The sequence below is a fragment of the Halichoerus grypus genome, chromosome 1 (assembly GCF_964656455.1).
Source record: "Halichoerus grypus chromosome 1, mHalGry1.hap1.1, whole genome shotgun sequence".
In the NCBI taxonomy this organism is placed as follows: domain Eukaryota; kingdom Metazoa; phylum Chordata; class Mammalia; order Carnivora; family Phocidae; genus Halichoerus; species Halichoerus grypus.
Window position 1 is genome coordinate 75,679,032 of NC_135712.1, and position 21,608 is coordinate 75,700,639.

The 21,608-nt window shown below is 37.1% G+C and overlaps 1 protein-coding gene across 12 annotated transcripts in view; it reads right to left on the minus strand.

Annotated features, from left to right (window-relative positions):
• Positions 1-1,282: 1,282 nt before the first annotated feature.
• The window catches only part of IL1RAP (interleukin 1 receptor accessory protein), a 133,985-nt gene continuing 113,659 nt past the window's right edge, over positions 1,283-21,608 (minus strand). For 5 of the 12 annotated variants that reach the window (XM_078068005.1, XM_036107947.2, XM_036107946.2 and 2 more), the window contains 3 exons: positions 17,988-18,131; positions 16,522-16,665; positions 5,131-7,334 (listed from right to left, as the gene is read on the minus strand). In XM_078068005.1, coding sequence (XP_077924131.1) covers positions 6,616-7,334; positions 16,522-16,665; positions 17,988-18,131 — 1,007 coding nt within the window. In that variant the 3' untranslated portion in view covers positions 5,131-6,615. Of the gene's footprint in view, positions 2,427-3,897; positions 3,971-5,130; positions 7,335-10,668; positions 14,018-16,521; positions 16,666-17,987; positions 18,132-21,608 lie in introns of those variants that run through there. The other 7 variants (XR_004922170.2, XR_004922168.2, XR_004922169.2 and 4 more) reach the window with 7 other exon arrangements.

Genomic DNA, 21,608 nt, shown 5'->3' on the forward strand with positions numbered 1-21,608 from the left:
TCTTCTATGTTATAGTACTAAGGTTTGTAAATGAGTGAGTGGGTTCACTTATTCTCTCTTTTTTTCTTTTGGTTCTTCTTAGAAGGCATTTAATTGTCTTTGCCAATAGCCAAGTTACCCCTTGAACATTTTGTCCTATTGTAGATGACTGATGACATGGATGTAATAAATACTAGCGTTCCAACCTTCTTTGGCTCTCCGTTAATTAACTACATTGATTATTTCTATAATTTTATTATCTGCATTTTGTTTTTCTCCTTTTTTATGAAATTTCAAAGTAAGATATGGAAATAAAGGGCTCAAATTTCCAGTATTTGGCAGTGAGTTTTAAGGTTTGCTTTTTAAGAAAAAAAAAATATTGACTAAAAGATCGGGATTTCCTTTTATCTTTTTTTCTCCAAATTTATAATATGTTATCACTGATTTTTCACAGAAACATTTGCAAATATTATAAAGGTACTTAAGTCCGTTATTCTTTACAAAAGTATACATCTAAATCATTATGGGAGATTTAGTAGTCTGAGGTAGGCCCCAAATATGTGCAATTTTTTAAAAGAACCACTTGCCTCAAATGTTTCAAAACATGGTATTGAATTATAAACTCACTGCAAGCATGTAGCATAGTTTTTGACAATAGAAAAGTAGTTTTATGTATGGCTTTGTGTCTTAAATGAAAAATAAACATATCAGCTTTGATCTTACTTTGTTTGTTTGTTTTTTTAAGATTTTATTTATTTATTTCACAGAGAGAGATAGCGAGAGCAGGAACACAAGCAGGGAGAGTGGGAGAGGAAGAAGCAGGCTTCCCGCTGAGCAGGGAGCCCGATGTGGGGCTCGATCCCAGGCCCCTGGGATCATGACCTGAGCCAAAGGCAGACACTAAACGACTGAGCCACCCAGACACCCCACTTTGTTTTTTCAATACAGCAACAGAGTATTAAAATTCCCATCACCTAAAGTAGGACAATATAGTTCATGATCTGAGTCCAGATTTGGAATCTTTCTGCTTTCTTTCTATGAGCCCATTTCAAAGAGCCAATTTTTTTCCATTTAAATATTTATAAGTGTTTTGTATTATCCAAGAGAAAAACTTCGTAAGTTACTCTCTAGAGAATTTTGAGTATGTCAATAATATCCTTACTATACTAAGCAATCCAACTTTTTCTTTGTTCAGTGTCATAACTTGTTAGTATGGATAGAGGCTCCTTAAGCACTGATCTTCACCAACCCAAAGAGAGATTTCTTCATGACCAAATGATACTGCACAACATTAGACAAGTCATAAAAATTCAAATCTTTAATACAGAGAGTCCAAATTGTAGAGAGAACAGATGCGTAGATAGCAGCCGACTTCATAGTACCCAGAGCAGCATTTGTCTCTTCCTTCATCTGGTCTCTAGCATGTTCCGTTTGAATTCCCCACTTGACTCTTCAGATAAATAGATCAAGGGAGGCTTTCTAATGACTGTGTTACATGCTCTGCTGTGTTCTAAATGTCTTCAATCCTTCTGAGGCTCCCTGGATATTCAAAAATGAAATGGCTCATTGACAGATGGTTTGAACATCACATTCTTAGAGAACTACCTAAAGTCACTGGATGGAAATTAACCAAATACAGAAACTTACCAATTTTTAAGGATGCTTTTTCTTGACCAGGAGCTGTAATTATTATGTATGCCTTCAACAACTTTCCTTTAGGAAAATTAGGGACAAACCCTATTCATTTCTGTACACTGTTTTTTCATAAGTACCTGACTTGACACCTTGGCAAGCGGAGGTGGGGTCTTGGCAGGAAAATTATTCCATTTCTTCATTATCAAAGTGTGTAACATGACTCCAGTTGTAGTTCTCTTGCCTCTTCAGGCAATCTCAATATCTCATTCTTAGGCAAAGACAACCCTATGTGTTCACCAAGTTCCATTTCATTTTCTCTTCCCAAGAACACAGGAAGAATGCATTTTCCAGCCTTCTCTATGACTAGATCAGTGCCATAGCTAGTTTTGACCAATGGGTTGTAAGTGAGAGTGGTAAGTGTCATATTTAGGCTGAAATTTAGAATAGCAGGAAGCCACACATTTCAGATGGCAAAACTACAAAAATGTAAGCCCCTATATGGACATATAGCATAAACAAGAAATAAGTCTTGTTATATAAAGCTACTGAAATGTTGGGGTTATTTGTTAGCAGAGCATAGCTTATCTGAATCTCATTAATACATGTGATGACCACAGCAATCCTACCAGATTCCAAATGTCAGTGTTTGATGCTTCATACGTTAGAAATACACTGTACCAACCACTCCTCTATTTGTCTCCTGTGTCGAAGCAATTCAAGGGCTAAACATGTCCTATATTTTCATCTATTGCCTGCAAACACCTTGTTAAAAGGATGATTTGTAGTCCTTCTTGGCTGGAGAAAATCAGAGCCTACAAGGGTAAAAAAGGAGTTAAAGAGAGACAAAATTAATGGTTCTTAAACTTTTTGTGCATCAGAATCACCTGGAAAGTTTATTCCAAGTGCAAATCTGCCCCCACTCTAGAGATCTTCATTTAGTTATTCTTGGATGGGTCAAGAAATATGCATTTTTACATGAACTCAAAATAGTTCCAATATGGATGCATCAAGGAACACACTTTGAGAAGCCTTGGACCAGACTCTAATAAAACTTTCCTCCTCTTAAACCTGAATAATAATATAAAAAATATGGGAAGGGTTTGAAAGAATTCTTATAAGTAGTAGTTGACCCATGGAATACCTTAACTGAATTATCAAGGGCACAATATCAAAAAGCAGACTCCTAGACAATGCCCAGTACCCAATAAATCATCTCCCCTGGGGGAGGAGCTTGTCCCAGGATCTCTGCTGTAAGATGCCCCCCAAACAATTTTTAGACACAAAAATTTTGAAACCATTGCTGTAGGGATTGATTGTCCTGTGTTCATATAGCTTTATAACTAGGCTAATTTATTACTGATGGCATTTTCATGCACATTAGTTTTACCATTTCAACTTTTCAAACTGGAAGTGAATACTTTATTCAAGGTTTTACTAGTTATAAGAGATGGTGACTAGAACTCACAGTGTAAATCATAACTGCTGAAAGACTAAATTTGTTTTTCAAGGTAAATGGCGGATACATTTTTATTTTCCATTAAGACAAATACAAATAATTTATTTTGAGAGAAAAATTATAACCTGATCATAAAGTCTGGAAGACACACACAAAAAAATGGTTCCACTTTTAAAATTCTTAAACAAATGTTATAATATTAAAAAATGAAATTATATAAAATCATAATATGACAAGGCCAGATGACACATCAGACACTTGATACGACATTTAATTAGCTGCTTGTGGGTTTACATTAATTGACTTGTTGATTTGAATGTATAATGGTTCGAATTAAATAGTTACAATTAGAAATACTTCCACATGAATCTTATAGGAATAGTTCCAGAATTGGTACTGGGTCAGGTGTCAGAAGCCTAGATTACAGGCCCAACCATATTGCTAATTGGCTGAGTGTCATTAGGAAAGTCACTTAACTTGGATAATATGTTCCTGCTATGTACTACTTTTGTGCATTTTGTGAGAGTTAAAAAAAAGAAAAATAAGGAAAGAAAAGTGAGACATACAAAATCAATTTGTGAGTCTTAAATCATTATGCAAATATAAGTTTATGCAACCATGAGCGTGATTTCACGGCAATAGTACTGGCCAACACTTATCAAGCACTTATAATACGCCAGGCACTGTGCTATGCACTTACATGCATTATATCATTTAATGCCCACAAAACTCAGTGAGGTTAATATGATCTCCATTTTAGCTAGTAGGAGATTGAGGCCCAGAGAGCCCATAGTCAAACAGATAATTAGTAGAGAAGCAATACTCACATTCATCTCTACTTGACTTAAAACTCCTGCTCCTAAATAGGCAACATTCCTATGTAAATGATATCCATTTAACCTGCAATCATATCAGTTATGAATATGCATGACCCATGAGAAAATTTTCTTATCATTTGCCTCATTGAAATAAATGGCAATGAATATTACACTCAAGTATGGAATGTTTGGTCAGAGACTAATAACATAACCTCCTAGCTTTTCTTCATACAGTAGAAATATGGTCCATTATCTTTCTGACCCCTGTGTAGCTAATGCCAAAAGCTATGACTTCATAGTGCTTACACTGTCCTTATATTGTTAATGGAAATTGATACTGACCAAAACTAACTTAGCTTTTGAAAACACGGTTATCTAGCTACTCATTCATAAGAACTCATGTTTAATTTACATGCCTTTGCCACTTATCCTTTATTTTTTTCACACACGAAAAATAATTCATAAATGACAAGAGTAGTTTCTCAATTTTTCCAAAGATATTTTGTAGTTGGGACACTGAGCTCATAAGGAATAAGACTGATTATGGGTAAAAACATTCTCTCCCTTTTTAGGATTTGGAGCAACATACATTACTCCCTTTTAATAGATTGGGAGAGAAACTGCTGTCTGTCTTCCAAGTGAAGATCCTTGAACATACATCAAGGTTGGATTAATCTCTTCAAGAAGAAATGCAATATAGAATATGGATTGTTTTCTGCTAGATATTCAGGTAGGGTGGTCTGTCATTTCCTAATTACAAGTTCCATGATGAGTCACATTTACTCTGGGGTGTCCCTTATTCCCACATCTTTTTCTTTTAACAGGAAAAGGATGTAATAGTTTGTTTCAACAGAGAAGGGATTTTCTGCTTTTCTCTCCAAGTGGAGTAGTGGGATGAAATGTGTGGCTTCTTTCTCCACCCATCCTTCACCATTAGTGACTGAGAAAGGCTGACATTCATTGGGCCATAGCTAACTAGCAGCCAGCACTAATGTATTGAAGGTGACTGCTCATACCTGGTATGGTCTTTTGCTCTTTTCGTTCTGTTCCTGTTTAGGGGGAGTAGATTGTGCTTCTATTTTTTTTTAAGAGTAACCTCACCAGACAGGGAGCCTGTACTCATCCATCAGAGTAGATGGAAGGCACATAATTTTCTAGCTTTTTTCTCCTCTGATGAATGGTAGGTCAGATCAGCCCTATTTTTGAGGATTCAGATGTTTTTTATTTGGGGAGGGAATAAAAGTGTCCCATTATGTCCTTAGGTCCTGCCTGTGTTCTCTAGTCTCAGTATTGCCAAGGACACTTGAATCCCCACTCAGATATATACTCTGTGGGTGAATATTTTAGTTCTAAAATTACAAACTAGTGGCCCTCAGGCTGACTACGTGTTCATGTGTTTTGATTGGTTCTTTTTTTTCTTTTATTTTAAATTTAAGACATCCCGTAGTTGAGGGACTATGTACAAATCTTAATTTTTAGATTCTTTTGAAAAACTGTACAATCTGCCAACAATGGGGCTGAGTGACAACTATCATGATGGAGCTGAGTAGAGGATGCTCCCTTTTTAAGAAATATTCTTCAATTACCCACAGGCCCAATCATCTCTATTATCTCCCTCACTGGCAGATCAAATGCCATGTGCCTTTTATGATTGTGTTAAAATGTTTCAAGTAAAGAAATATGTACCTATACCTATGTCCCTAAACATATGGGTATTAGATGGACAGCATGTGTATTATGCTTATATCTAGTCCCCTTTTCTCTTTTTTCTTACTTTCTGATTCTTGTAGGCACTTGGACTGACTATCCCTTCTTCAAAATCTTGAATGCAAAGAAGGGATACATACACCAAATGCTACATTGAATCCTTAACAATACTGAATTTTTCAGCTGTCAGTTCTAAAAATAGGAGATTTTTGTGTAAACTTCCATTTCATTTGAAACATTTTCTCACTCTCTTTCTGTCCTTTCCCCAATCTCCCCTCCATACATGTTAGAAAGAAACTAAAGAGACACCTCAAACTTTCTTAGTACCTAAACCAAGTCTTGATTTCCTGAAATGGAATACTCTTCTGATATGAATTCAAAAGCCATAAAAAGAAGAGGGGAGAGACAAGTAAAAATTTGTTAGTACAAATGAAATCACATAAAAATATAACTTTATTGATGCTAACAACTTTAGGCAGTTTATAGAACACTAGTTTACAGTGAGATAGAACACCATGTATCCCTGTGTGAGTGTGTTTGGTTCTTCCAGGGAAAATGTGCTGTAGGCTTTTAGTAGAACTTAATCTTACAGCTTCCACCACAATCAACTCATTTCCACAATGCTCTCTTGGAATATACATAGTTTAAGTGTCATAGCCCAAGTACACCTGACTGACTCATAATATGAGGTTGATCAACAAACTCAAAGGAAACACACTTAAATTCTTTGCTCAGTTTGAAACCGTTGGGCAAGACAGAGGATAGACTTTAGGCAACTTTCACATACTGACCTTCTAGGGCCCAAGAAGAGTGTGCTCTTCTGAGGCCATTAGAGGCAATAATTCTGGATTCAGGTCCTCAGGTCTTTTGTCTCCTAGAAATAAATAGTTTTTAAAAGTCAATAAAGGGGACACAGTCTGGTAGTCCATTAGATGATAAAAATGTCAATTATTCCCATAGGTTCATGACACAAAGAGGGCTGGTATAGATAGATAGCAGCCTCCACACACCACACGGTAATTATAGGATATAGAAGTCATTGTTATTGGATAAATCCGTGAAATGGTGAAGAGCAAGGGCTGAGATCTGGGAAGCAGGGGGTTCCAATCTGGTGCCATTTTGTATCCATTGAGTTTCTGATTCTTGGGGAACAGGCTTACAGAGGTGTGTTTCCCACTGGGGCTGGGTATGTATCTCTGCCCGGCTCTTGCTCCTGAGATGACTCTCTCCTTCACAGTAGGTGACACAGCAACGACAGGCTGCAGAGGGCTTCCCTCTGTGCTTGGACATTGTGTCTGGGGCTGGAGAGTTGCCTGCAGCTCTCCCTGAGCCCTGGAGTTCTGGGGGCTCTTTCAAACGACTTCTCCTCCTTTGAACATGGTCCAGACTGATGTCAGACTGGGAAGAACAGCTTTCATTCCAGCCAGAGCTGGCACTCAGACTTCTCAGGGGAAGAGCCAACCGCAAGGCCTTCCAGAATTTAGAGCCAGAATGTTTGGACTTTTCTCCCTCCCAGCTCACAAAAGACACAGATTCCTTCAGCTGCAGGATGCTTGGGTGTGGATGCTCAAGGGGACGGTACTCAACCACAATGAGCTTGGTGGAGATGGAGTTCTGGCACATGACACCCAGTTTAAACTCCAGCATGCTGATGCTTTTTTCTGTCACATAGTCTGGGCTCAGGACAACAATCATCCTTCGGCTTCTCTGAATGAAGTCAAAAACTGCTTCCACTGTATCTATAGGAAAATGGAAAGATAGGACAATGCCTAGTGAAAACTTCCATAAACTGTAGTTCATCGTTGTCCATCCTACAAAGGAGAGGCAATAAATAAACACTTAAGAATGTAGGATCTCTGATTGACTTATTTCACTTAGCCTAAGTCAATCAGAGAAAGTCAAGTATCATATGATCTCACTGATATGAGGAATTTGAAAAACAAGACAGAGGATCATAGGGGAATGGAGGGAAAAATGAAACAAGATGAAACCAGAGAGGGAGACAAACCATAAGAGACTCTTAGTCTCAGGAAACAAACTGAGGGTTGCTGGAGTGGAGGGGGGTGGAGGGATGGGGTGGCTGGATGATGGACTTTGGGGAGGGTAGGTACTATGGTGAGTGCTGTGAATTGTGTAAGACTGATGAATCACAGACCTATACCCCTGAAACAAATAATACATCATATGTTAATAAAAAATAATGAAAAATAAAATACTTTAAAAAAAAAGAATATAGGATCTCAGTGTTAAATAATCTACCCAGTTAATGAATCTCATTTACGCCACTCTTATAAATGATTGCCAAGACTCTGCTACCTTCAAGGATGAGGAATTTACTACCTCCAAAAGGCAGCTAATTTCAGCTGTTTGTAAATTATTTTTTCTGAAATACCCTTCCCTGCCTTTTTTATCTGGTGGTCTTAGATCTGATATCTTCAAATGTTTAAAATATTTCACAACTGTTTTGACCTCACTGTATTTTCTTCTCATCTTTAAATTTAGGTCAACTTTAGAATTTTTATCTTATTCCTTACAAGACATGGTATCAAGTCTCTTCCCTCACTTTTATCATTTTCCTCTGAATAATCATCAGTTTATATATATACCTCCTGAGAGTAGTATCTTGAACTGGACTGAACACAATGCTCCAGACAGCCTGACCAGCAAAGAGCAATAGGGAATTACCATCTCTTAAGAACCACACAGTTATATCTCTTGATTCTTAAAATTTTTGGACACAACATCAGATAGTTCATAGTATTGATTTTGTTATCAACTAAAATCTCCTTTTTTTTTCATGTATATGTGTGAAGAATTGGACTACGAATCATTTAAAGGGGTAACAACATAGACAATGGGCAGAAATCAATTAGTTTAAGACTTCTGACAAAGCATTAACTTTTAATAGTTACTGAGGTGGGTTTATCCAGAGATTCCAATGGAAAGTCCCTGAGATAAATGTGGTTCTTAGCTCATCATGAGATTTAAGGGATTAAACAATGTGGTTTTCTGAAAGAAAGAATTTCCAAATGTGTAAATCACAGCCATTGACAATGCTAAAAACAGGTGCTGCAGACAGACCATGAGGTTGAGTACCTACTCTTTTGGGGCCAGGGATGAAACAGTGATGGAGAGACTTTCTAGCCTGTGAAGACAAGCTGGAAGTTTGCAGTGAACTTGAGCATTATGAATATGACAGAGAATAAAGGAGCTGTGCTCCTTACCAGATTAGTTCTTTCCAATTAGTAAATTTAACATGAATTTGAAGGGTAATTGGAAGAGACATGTGCTCAATTTTTAAGACATTTTAACTAGTTTTGTCAAGAGTGTGAAGTAGTTTTAGAGAATTTTAATTTTGATCTTAAATCTAAATTTTCACTTATCTTCAAAGCCCGTGTGTGTGTGTGTGTGTGTGTGTGTGTGTGTGTGTGTTTTGGAAACTCCTTTGTCCCAGTCCTACTGAGAATTTGTGTAGCTGCCTTTCATAAACCTGAGAATGTAAAAGTAGAAAATGTACTGCTTCTCCCGTCTCATGAGAAATACGATATAACCTTTAAGTAACATGGATGGATTTCAACAAAAGGAAATTTGTGCGCTCAAATTGTGTGTGCATGCATGTGTGTGTACTGTGTGTTTTACTTCAAAATAGTCACATTAAGAAAATGTATGTTCTGTCCAATGGGGAGATCACTGTTGAAAATAAAGTGCTATCCTTGATCCTCTAAAGAAAGATTGTTCTTTTTTTTTTAATTGGTACCCCATCCTGAAAATGTAAAATTTGCATTTGAAATAGGGCAATGCTAAAGAAACAGATATGAGTGGTGGAATTTCGTAACATTGAGGAATGGATGGAGAAGATACTTATCACATGGGATATGGGCTATACCTGAAGGTCTTCACACAGTACTTTGAAAGAAGCTGCCTCCTTTATGGCATATTTTAATGTTTTTCATATTGTAAGAACTGCAGTTGAGGATGTGAATTGTTATTTTTTAATGCTGAAGGTTATTCGGAGAGGGAGTCATAAATTAGATCATTTATTCTGTTGGGCTCAAAAAGGTAAGGTGTGGCTATAGACTGATGAGACCAGATTTCTTGTGTGGTACTAAATTAATTTTGAATTCATGTTTTCTGATCTCGAATTCATCAACACTCTAGAATACTCCTGCCTTTAAAAGTCATAATCTCCCTGGAATTCACCTAAAAGAAAACTAGGACTGTAATTTTGTTCTCTAGGTAGATTATTGGTGTATGCAAGGGCAGCAAATGTCTCTCTCTCTTTCTTAAAACGTGAAGTGTAGTAAAAAAGGGAGGGGGAGGAGGCACCTAATTTGGAAGATGAATCTGAATTTAATTAGTTTCTCCATTTATTTCTGTTTTTATCTTAATATCTTTAAGTCTGAGTTCATCCATGTATAAAATGCATATAATAAGAATAAACTTACAGGATTATTAAAAATTAAAAATACCTATATGTAAATGTCTACACATAGTAGACATTTGGATTAATCACTTTGGTTAAATCTAGTGAACACAATATTAAACTAAAGTAGGGCTAATGTTAATTGAATTTGAGTCAATTCTTCATGGTAACTTTAGAGAATCACCTTAATATGTGGATTTATAAGTGAATAATAAATTTTAAAAATTCTATTTACTTTAAAATAGTTGTAACTAAAAACTACTAGAGCAACATTTAATCTCCTAGCCCATTGCTCTCTTTCTGCTGCCCTGTTATTCTTCCTCTGTCTGTCTCCATACACACAAAACCACACACACACACGCACACACAGGCACACATGGGCGCGCGCACACACACACACACGCACACACACACACACACACACCCCTGGCACACTACAATTCATTTTATTTAAATAACTCTTTTATTCACATGTAAAGAAAATGTTCTTAATATAAAGTTCCCATTTTTCTCAGATTTCTCTCAGAAAGAGAAATTTAACTAATGTAACTTCTAACATTTCTTTTTATGCATATCATTAATTCTTCTTATTCTCATTTCTTATGCCCAAAGAAGAAAATAAAGACATAAAACACATGCACAAAATAAAATTCAAATCTGAAAATAAATGGTTTATTTTTAAAATAAACAAATTTACAAATCAAATGGAAAATGGAAAATACATTATGAATAAAATAAAAAAGATAATAAGATAATCTTAAAATATTAAAACCTATGGAAAGAAATGGATAATTAGCAAGTGGAGTGATGCTTTTTTTCCCAATACAATGGAGTGCTTGTTTATTAGAATCCTAGGGAATCACCTAAGTTACAATATAGAAGATAAATAAATTTTATATGATTGTGTAATTAGACACTTTATATGTCATGGTTCTTTGTTAACTTGGGTGCAGAAGATCTTTATATCATATATCTAAAACCATTAAGGTTTTTTATTAAACATTAGAGACATAGTTGTTTAATATTATAGAGCGATTTCTCCTTGCTGTCAAAATTATATTTCCTCACCTCCTTCAAAAATTTTGTATCGGGTATCTTCTGGGACATAAAACAAACAAAAAAACCTTAAAACAAAATTCTCTGAGAATGAGACATATCATTTAGATGTGAGATGTTTTAGATTTTAGCATTTGGAAAAGTTCAATATCAAAGACCAGTAGATAAATAGGAAAAAGAATATCAAGAAGTTTCTAGGGGTACCCAAAATCATTTGGGATAAATATTGAATCCAAAAGTGCAAAAGAATGCAGCATTGGCAAGAGAATGGCCCCTTGTGATGGGACTGTTTCCCATTACCTAAAGCTCATGCAATTGATATTCAAAGCTTATCTGGAGTCAGCTCTCCTCTGGTCTTGAGGATGAAGGGTTAACAGGAGGAGTAATTGTGGTTTGTAATAAAGAAAAGCATTAGTAAGACAAAAAAACAAAAAACAAAAACAAAACAGATCCAAGAATGACTCCATACCATAGTTTTACAGTCAAGAATTCATGAAGCTTTTCTTTTCCTCAATTTAAAATAATAACTCCACTATAGAGAAATGATTTATTATGGACTTTACCATGGCTGAAGGACACTTAAATGCAGGAGATAGTTTTAGAATTGGTTATCAACATTCATAATGCTGGGATAAGGGTTCCCTTAAATTATGAATTATGGTGTTTCATAGGAAACTCAGGCTTATTTATAGGTATTTTATTTTCCTTTTCTCTATTACTCAACAGTCCAAGTAGAGATTTATCTCCCTAGTAGTTGAACACTGAGATTACCATAGTTTAGTGTCTAAGAGTGTGTGCTTGTGACATAGTAGATGATCAGTTAATGCCAGAGGACTGGTACTGCTCAGCAGTGACCATAGAAGCTCTGTGTCCAACAGATTCCACTGCACCCAGACCAAATGTAGCAGCAGTAAGCTATTTATACTAATTTAGGGAAGGCGAGAACTAGCAACTACTACTCTGTGAGCTGTGAATTGACAAATAATGTACAGAAAACACCGACACAAAAGCATTACAGTAAAAGCATAATTTAAAAACTGGATTAAGAGTTCCAGTGGTTTGTCATATTGTGCCAATAGCTATTTAAAGTCACATGCATGTGTACATAAGGGTGTGTGCATATATATATACACATATACATACATATACACATATATAATCCATGTGTATATATATATATATATACAATGTAGATATATATACATATATAATTCATGGGTGTGTGCATATACATATATATGTGTGTGTGTATATATATGTATGGATATATGTACACCGCAGGTATTCACCACTCTGTAAACTCTGGACTTAGTTTTCACTTTTCCAAGTCTTAAGAACAGTACAATCTTATTTAAAACAAAGTAAAACAAGGTTCAAGGAAGAGACTTTTCAGACTGACTTGTTCGGAGTGAGCGTATTAACTGTACCAGGGAATAAAATATGGAAACTACTGGGTGGTCCAGTTAATTCTCTTAGAATATTAATGCTAAAAGTAACTTGCAAGGTCATTGAGTCTAACTTCCACGTTTTACAGTGGAGAGTCAGAACAAGTGAGGAGAAATCACTTTCCTAATATTCACATTAGCAAGGCTGAGATGAAAAGACAAATTGCTGAACACCCTGTTCTGTGCTTTTCTCACAAGCCAGAAAATGCCCTAAAAGCATTTTGCTGTTATTTCACTCTCTCTTAGCACCATTAGAAGCTTCCTGTCAGACTGAACCACGTGTGGAGCCATCTGCAAACTCTAAATGGTTGATATGAGGTACAGTAGATAGGGAAGATGAAGTGACAACTACAGGTCGACCTACGTATATCTAGGAGTTTACTGCAATAAAGAAAAAATATGGTATGTTTTTCAAGTTGACAAATATGACATCAGTGACTGAGCTGGAGGGCACGAGGGATTTAGTAGGAGAAAATGCAGGCAAGCCCTTTCAAACCATCATAAGGAACACTTTCAGTTACACTGCTTCATAGAGTCCCGTGTGGGTGTCAGTCTGGCTGAGATGGGGCACTTCCCAGCAGAATGAGCAGAAGGGCTCATTGTCATCAGCTCAAATTAATTTGGGCACTGATTATCTGTTTAACCGACGAGTAAAAATACAAAGAAAATGACTTGGAAACTCATTAAGACCTTGTTAGCAAATGAGTTATCTTTAAGGGGTCTTGAAATCCAAGCAAAAGGCTGCCCCACACTGTTAAGATTATAAACAACGAGAGAGAAGAGGGAATAGAGATGTGGGAACAAGGACAGAGGATGCAGAAAGGGGAAATTCGCATCAACCAAGTCTTTGCCTGCGAAGAACATAGTGACATCAGACACTGGTGACAGACTGGTGGCGGGACCATTCTAAACCATAGTATTGCCTGAGGAAACAGACAATTGTATTAGTATTCTAATACCATAGTATTGCCTGAGGAACGACCAGTCATGCAGTCACCCTGAATACATCCCTGGGGGGAGGCTTCGACAGAATTCTTTTCTGTCTGTGAAACAAGAAATTGGGAATAAAGAAAGGGGACTCTTCCTTCCTGGAGTTCCCTTGGTTCTTTTTACCCCTTTCGTTGTCCCTTTCATACATTTTTCAAGGATGAATAGGAGAGACCCTGCTCGCCACTTCTAGACCACCTGGAACTTTTCTTCACTGGCATGGCCACCTGCAGCTGCTTCCAGAACCTGCCCTGTGGATACTTGGATTTCTCCCCTTTCCATTTAATGACCGTGAGCACCGTCTTAGCCCTCTTCAGCTCTTTCACCTTCGTCTCCTTCACCGCCTTGTACTGTACTAAAATGACGTTGATGTTGCCCCGAGAGGCCATGTTTTCTAGGCCAGCCTTGAGCTCCAGGAGGGCTTGGGTTCCCTGGAGCACGTAGTTGGGGCTTAGGACAACCAGGAGGCGTCTGCTTTTCTGAATGAAGCTCAAGGTCTCATCTGTGACAACTGAGAAAGAAAACACCATGGGGATTAGTGTTGGCCAAGAACTCCCCAAAAGCCTGGGGCTTGAGTGTAGTGTAGGGAAGTGTAGGGAACTCAGGGTAACAGCCTGAGAACTGAGATGAAACTTTCACCAAGAACATTTGCAACAACTTAATCCTTACACCCACTCACTCTGTCCAATAAATGCCACACTCCTCCAAGATACTGAAAACCAGATGCCCATATTCCACCCCCCCAAAAATTCCAAACAGGCACGAAGCCAAGTATACTTCTATAACCCTGGTCTTCAAAAGCATTACGAGAAATAGATGGGTTGTACAGATATCAATTTCTTCAAAACACATGGCATGCTGCAGCCCAGTCAGATCAGCTCCTGAGCCCTTTCTCCCCAACAATACCCATGTATTTACTCTCTAATGCCAGTGGCTACTCAAAAACATAATCTTTATAGAGGCAAAATCATGGAAATTCATTTCTCACTAACAGAGGAAAGCAAGAGTAGGAACATTCATTTTCTGAAAGTCCCTCTCTGTTGCCAGACTCCTACCCGACTCAGACTGGTATCACTATGTCCTTAGAATAGGAACTTAGAAAAGGCTAGCCCACTGAATGGCATTTTGGCTGGCATCACATTCTCAGCTCAGCTTTCTATTCTGCTCTCTGCTCTAGAGCCTAAATTAGTCCCTAGATCTTTCTCCTTAAACTCCTATCATTACTATGAAGACATGCGTTTCGGTAGGCTGCTAGCTGACGTGTCTGCCTTTGCTAACAGGCAAATGCTTTCTTCAGGTCAGAAAAGAAGAAGAAGAAACAGGGAAAAAGGAAATTCAGTGTAATTTTATTCTGTTGTCAAAGGCTCTGGTTAGTTCCTGTCACTAAATTCTTGGGAATAATCCATCTCCTCAAGGCTGCTTGTCTAGGACTGTATGATCCTTTACCTGGGGTTCCAATAGAAGTCAATTCCAGGGAATGCACTAGTGTTGTGGGAAGCTATTTCATGGCTTAAAATACTCCCCTAAGCTGTCATTCTGCCCCTTCATCTTCATAGGTACAGAGGCAAAGGGGAAAGACTTGCAATTAAAATTCCATGTGCAGCCTGGAGGAGAATCCAGGAATCAGTAATTACCTACTCCATGCAGTATTGCTGGAGGCAGACCGTGTGTAAGCATGGAAAGAGACCCAGAGGCAAAGAAGACGAAGAGCAGCAGGGAGAATGCAGATCACAAGGACTGACCATCAGAAGCAAGATGCAAGAGTAATTATGTAGAACTTGAAGTCTTCAAAGAATTATCAACCCCTATTGGAGGATCATTGCTGTTATACTGTATGTCTTTATATAACTTTCACACTGTAATAAATATTTGTTGAATGGCAGAATGAATGAATAAATGGATGAATAAGTGACTTAGGATTTTAAGTCTTAAAATGAGTGGAATTTGTCCCTTAACTGTATAATCAAGTCATCATTTCCTGGCAAAATGATACTGTAGAACACTAGCATGATGGACTTCTAGGTAATGGCTAAGGAGATAAAATAAGTGGTCCAGCTAATTCAAAATGAAAATAAACATTTAAGTCTGTTTTGTATCTCCATTATCCATATGACATTTTTAAAACATCTGAAATGATGAACATAAACAGGATTGGAGGGAAGGAAAACTAGTTTGTTTTGCTGAGGAATAAACATATTACATGCATTTCAATAGCACAAAGTTCAACAGTGGGTTTAGGAATGCTATTAGGTATTTATTAAAACAGACTCAAATGGACCATCACTTTGTATGTTACTGGGTAGACTTGAAAATTTGAGATGCATTTTTATTATTCAGCAATTCAAGTTTCTAGAATATACTGGTCTTTTTAAAATTTTAAACTACATCTCAAATGTATGAGCTGGTAGAAAGGAGGAAACAGACCCAAGAAAAGGGGGGGTTTAATAGCATAGGCTTGCGAGAAAACAAAAGTGAGGAAAAGGAAATTAGCAAATGCCACAGGGAAATATTCTAATTTTATCAGTGAGTACTATAAAGAAAAACTCCATGCATTCTCTTCACAAACTCATTCTTAGTAAAATCAAGTAAACCTCAGTCTTCATAAAAGTGTTGCTTAAACTCAATGTTTGCAAAAAAAAAAAAAAAAAAAAAATCCTAGGGAAATTAATGCAGGTTAGCTTAAACCTTCTAAAAATCTAAATGTGTGTAAGCAGAACATTTAAAACTGAGGTATTTAATAGAGTCCTAATCCACTGCACATCCATACTTTTCTGACCTGGAGTTCTTAGGGCTTGCAAGGGAAACTATTTTAGTACCATAAATGGCACCTCAATAATCTACAACTTAGGAGGTAATTTTATTCCTAAAGAAGTCTCTATTACATCAAACAATTGGACGTTCAGTATCCAAAGATGCCAACACAGAACTCTGCCATGACTCTCACACATGACCCCAAACTGAGGATTCCCTTTGCCATGCAGGGTGGCGTCACTTGTACTCATGTGAAATACCTACTTCCCCCAGGTAGACTGTCACGGTCAAAGATGCACAGCTTGTATCCAAATTCATTCTCCAAAACTCCACGGAGGGTCAGTAACACAAACTCTTCTTCCTCAGCATTCCTTGCATAAGATACATAAATATCATATTCCTTCCCATCTAGCAAAAGGAAGAGAGATCCAATACAAATTAGAAAAGTTTCACCATCATACTGCATTTTTTCTTAAATTGAACTTTTGCATATTCGACATTTTCACTTTTTTACATGTATGAATTATCTGACAGATTTCAGGGTGATTTCCCACTTGTGACAGGTCTCCAGGCAAAATGACTATTTTAAGGTGTAATTGCAAATTTTTTCCGATGTGTCTTCTACTCTCATATCGCTAAGTTTAGTTTTTATAGTGGAAAATAAATGAGGTTTGGCTCATTCAACTATGAATTAACACAATCAGGATGCAAATAGTCAGTCATAGGTGCTGGCCATTAATACCATACCGAAAATTTATGGTTCCCGTCTTAGTTTGTCACTACTAATATATTAGAATTATGAATGGAGCAAAACTTTTAGAAAGTGTCTAAGTTATTTATACCTGAAAATAACTACAATTAAAAATATACTTAGATTCCATAAACCCATCTTTCCCAAAGGTGCCTAATTATAAACATCACCTCTCAGTAAAAATACAGGTTCTTTGTCTCTTCCGCCACACTACGGAATGAAAATCTTTATGGGATGAGTCTAAGAATCAGGATGTTTAATTGCTCCTTTCTTGTCACCAGGCAAATTTGCACTAGGACAGTGCTTCTAAAACTTCAATGTGCACTTGAATCATTTGGGAATATTGTTAAAATGTAGATCCTGACTCAGAATAGGGGTTAGGCTTAAGATTTTCCTTTTAACAAGCTCCCGTGGATGCTGATGTTGCTGGTGCCTGGACCACCCTTCAGTACAAAGAGTGTAAGCCTACACAGTCCAGGTACAGCACACACAACTACACGTAGCTCTCGAACACTTGCAATGGAGCTGGGCGGAATGGAGATGTGCTTTCAGTTTAAAATATAACACATGCTAAATTATGAGATTTTGAAAACCAAAAAATAAGACTAAAATATCACCACTAGCTTTTAAATATGCATGATATGCTAAGATAATAATATTTCAAATACACTGGGTTAAATAAGATATATTATTAAAGTAATTTTCACTTTCTTTTTACTTTTCCTACTGTGGCCACTAGAAAATTTTATATTACATATGTGGCTTGCATTGTGTTTCTATTTGGACAGGCTAATCTAGACTAAACACATACTGAACCAAGAAAGCAAAATAATATACATTAGAAGGATTTTTAATAGTAAGGGCTGAAACCAAAGATAGTTTGATTAAATCTCCCAGTTATTCTAGCTTTTATCAAGCCAACATGTTTTCTGAAAATGACAATAGAAGAAGGTATTTACATCAAACTTTTATTACTCACCTAAAATGGTTTCATCTGTTCCAAAATGAGCCCGGTAAAATAAGACCATCTCCAGCCAGTAAACGTGGTAAACAACAATGAGAATCACTACCAGCAGGACTGTGGCTCCAAAACCACATGCTAATTCCACTGTGTATCTTGGAGCTATCAGTGGAGTGAACAACAAAGAAACAATTGATTTCTATGTGGTGATCACAGTGATCCCTCATCCTGCAAATAGCTGGGTAAACCAGGCAGCTGAGCCATGCACCTGACTTATATGTGTGAACAAGCAGAGATAACATGATAGGCTTTAAGCACTATGTTTTAATGCCAGACCATGTCATATTTATCTTTTTGTTTCCAGCACCTGATGTAGGTGTTTTAAACTACTAGGTGAGTTGAATAGACTTTGATATTACATAAATACATATTAATGGTATATAAATGGTATATTAGTTATATACACATTTTAGCATTAGAAAGGATTTAGAAGGTCATCTCATTCAACTCATGATCTGATACATGAATCTCCTCAAAAATATTTTTGAAAAGTGTAATTTCATCTTCTGTTTGTCCATCTCTTGGGATGGAATCCTTACTACTACCCAGACCAGACCGTGATACTGATAGAAATTTAATTGTTGGAGCATTTGGGTTGTGAAAATCTTAATGTGTTTCCATTAGTCTTAATTACGTCCTCTCGTCAGTGCCATATGGAAAAAAAATTTAATTTCCTTTCCTATAAATTTGGAAAAAAGCCTCAAAAATCTTATTTTCATTGGGCAGAAACAGAGGGTATCCACCAAATGCTGAGTATGCTTGGGTCTGAAAGTATCTTCCCAGGCTTACAGTTCTAGGATACACATTCTGAAAGTTAACTTGCAATATCCAGTATGGACAGATTCCCATGTTATCTGCTTACTTTTATATGAGAGGCATTTTAGCAATTTCTTTGGAACTATCAGAAATAGAATGAGGTACTTCCTGACTTCCTAAAAACTAGAGATGTTTTAACTCAGCCCTGTAAAGAAGGTCTGTCATGACCAAACCACCAACCACCCTACTGGCTCATTTACCAGCACCTTCCCCTCAGAAATGTCAGGAAGATTTTGCTTCATGTCTTTGCTCATGCTGGGACTTCTGGCGGAAAATAGTTATTTCTTTTTCTTTAGTTTTTAAGTCCATGCTCAAATGTCATTATTTTGTATAAGCTTTCCTAGATTAAAACTCCTCTTGCAACCTGACATCTGCCTGGCAGAAATTCCTACTCTTCTCATTGTTTACAATTCTATTATAGCATTTGTACTCTATTGTAATTTGTCTACAAGTCTGCTGCTCCCTCTCTCTCACTCCCCACTAAACTCTACATCTATAGTCTTCTAGGTAAGCCTATGTTTTCTTCAACCATCCTACCGCTAGAATACATAGGATCTCAATGAACGTTTCCAGATAGAACCATTCTGAAATATTTAAAAGAAATCTAGTACTATTATGCATCAACAACTTTATTTGGTTGCTTTATTAGCTTGTGATAATGAAGCCTAAGTGTTTGAAGAAGGAATAGAATATTTGGATCTGAAGAAGGAGTGGCTGAAATTATCTAATAGTTGATTTGACAATTACTTATTAACATCTATTATTTGCCAGAAGCTGTTGGGGATACAATGGTAGATCAGACCAAAAGGGTTTCTGCCCTCTTAGGGTTAATATTCCAATGCAAGGAAATAAATAAGGAAATAAATAATAGGACAACTATTGCTAGGTAGTGATCGGTGTCATAAAGGAAATAAAGCAAGGTAATATGATGGGGGTGGGGGAACTGAGAGGCTGGGCTGGGGCAGAAGAGGTATATCAGGTCAGATAATGAGAAAAGGCTTTTTCGTCACCTGAACATTGTGTTAAGTGCTTGCCAAGGTGGGCACAGAGGAATTTTGTTCAAAGCTAGGATTGTAATCCAGGCTCTCTGACTCCAAAGTCCAGAGATCTTTGCAGAGTTCTGCCATGAAGTTTAATTATTGATCATATACTAGTGGAAAAATCCCTTTTGAAACAGGTATTTCTCCTAAGGTGAAAATGGTAAGCAGTATGGAGCTGAGCCTGAAGTTCTCTAATTAAAGGGCAGATCTTAGAGTTTCAAGTTCATTATCCTAAACTCGGGATGCTAATCCTATCTCAGAGATAGCCCGGAACTCCACAGTGCAGAATTATTACCAGGTATTCTCGTGCTCATTCCATGAATAATGGTGTTTAAAATAAGAAAACTCCATCACTGAATGTCAAAAGCTATGTCAGTGCAATTGCTGAGAATTTACTAAGATCAATTTGGGTAGCTGGCATGAAAATTGCTGTGTTCTTGGTATTTCTGAGCACATGTTATGTTAACAGTACACTGGGGTAATTCCCACTGTCATCTTCATTATTTGCTCAGTTATTTTGGGTCCTTCTGGCTGGACATTTTGTAATAGGGAAGAAAAAAAAAGAGGTCAGCGGATGCACTTACCTGAAATGGATTTAAGAAAAAATATCAATAGATATCTTGCCTAATGATCAAGAGATCAATTACCCTCATAAATTTCCCTCTGCCACATTCATTTTACTACTGCCTATTTTATTTTTAGTGTGGATTTTTACTTTGGTTTTGGGTCATTTAATGACATGGGTCATGTTTACAGATTGTATTTTGTGGGGGCCATCTTGATGACATCAAGAGGTTCTAATACTATTTCACTAATTGAACTCTTAAGATAAGTAATCCACAAGCCTGAATTTCTAAATGGCTTGAATCACATGCAGAAAATGTTCTAAAAAGCTTTCCTATAAAGCTTTGCTGGCTTGCAGGGAAAGGATGACCCTCAGCCCACATTTTCTGTCTGCCCCAGCTGGAACCTCCATTGTTTTGGCATAAAGATTTTATTCTGATGCAATCCCAGACCAAAGGGTTTCCAATCAGGAAGGGGTGATGCAATTTGACCAAATTGCACTCCTAAACAACTTCACTCTTTGATCTCACTTATAATTGATTTAGGATATAGCTAATTTTAGCCACTTGCTCTGCTGTTATTCCCTGAACCAGAATCCCCTCCACTCCTTTTCCAGTTCGACAGTAATAACTGGCTCCAAGGTCCCCATTTCCAGCTAACCGCCCTGAGTTAAACCAATCCAGGACTCTAGCTCCAGTCTTTTTCCCTGTTTCAAGTTACTGGTCTACAATCTTGTTTCTTCTTGGGAACCTAACTTATTTTCTTCCTTTTCATTAGTTGGGGCCTTGCTATCCACAGGGGCTCTGAGCCCAACACCAGCTGCTTGACACTGGACTTCCAAGTATCTCCTGCCACAGAACCTGTGCCTGTTCTTCATTAAATTGCTGAGACTTCTTGATAATTTGGGGAATCATGTAGCGGCCACTTCTCTGAATGACAAACAATTAGAATGTTTTATTTAGATGACAGTAAACCAGAGAGCTGTCACTGAATTAACCCGCAGACCTGCTTTGTTTGACTATCATAGTGTTTTAAAATGTGTGCATTTTGCCCATCAGCTTCTGGCCTTAGAGAAGGAAAGGATACTGGAGTGGCTTTCTCACCATAATATTTACAATGACAGTTTTCCTAAGGTGGGCCCACTGGTAGTTGGTCTGTG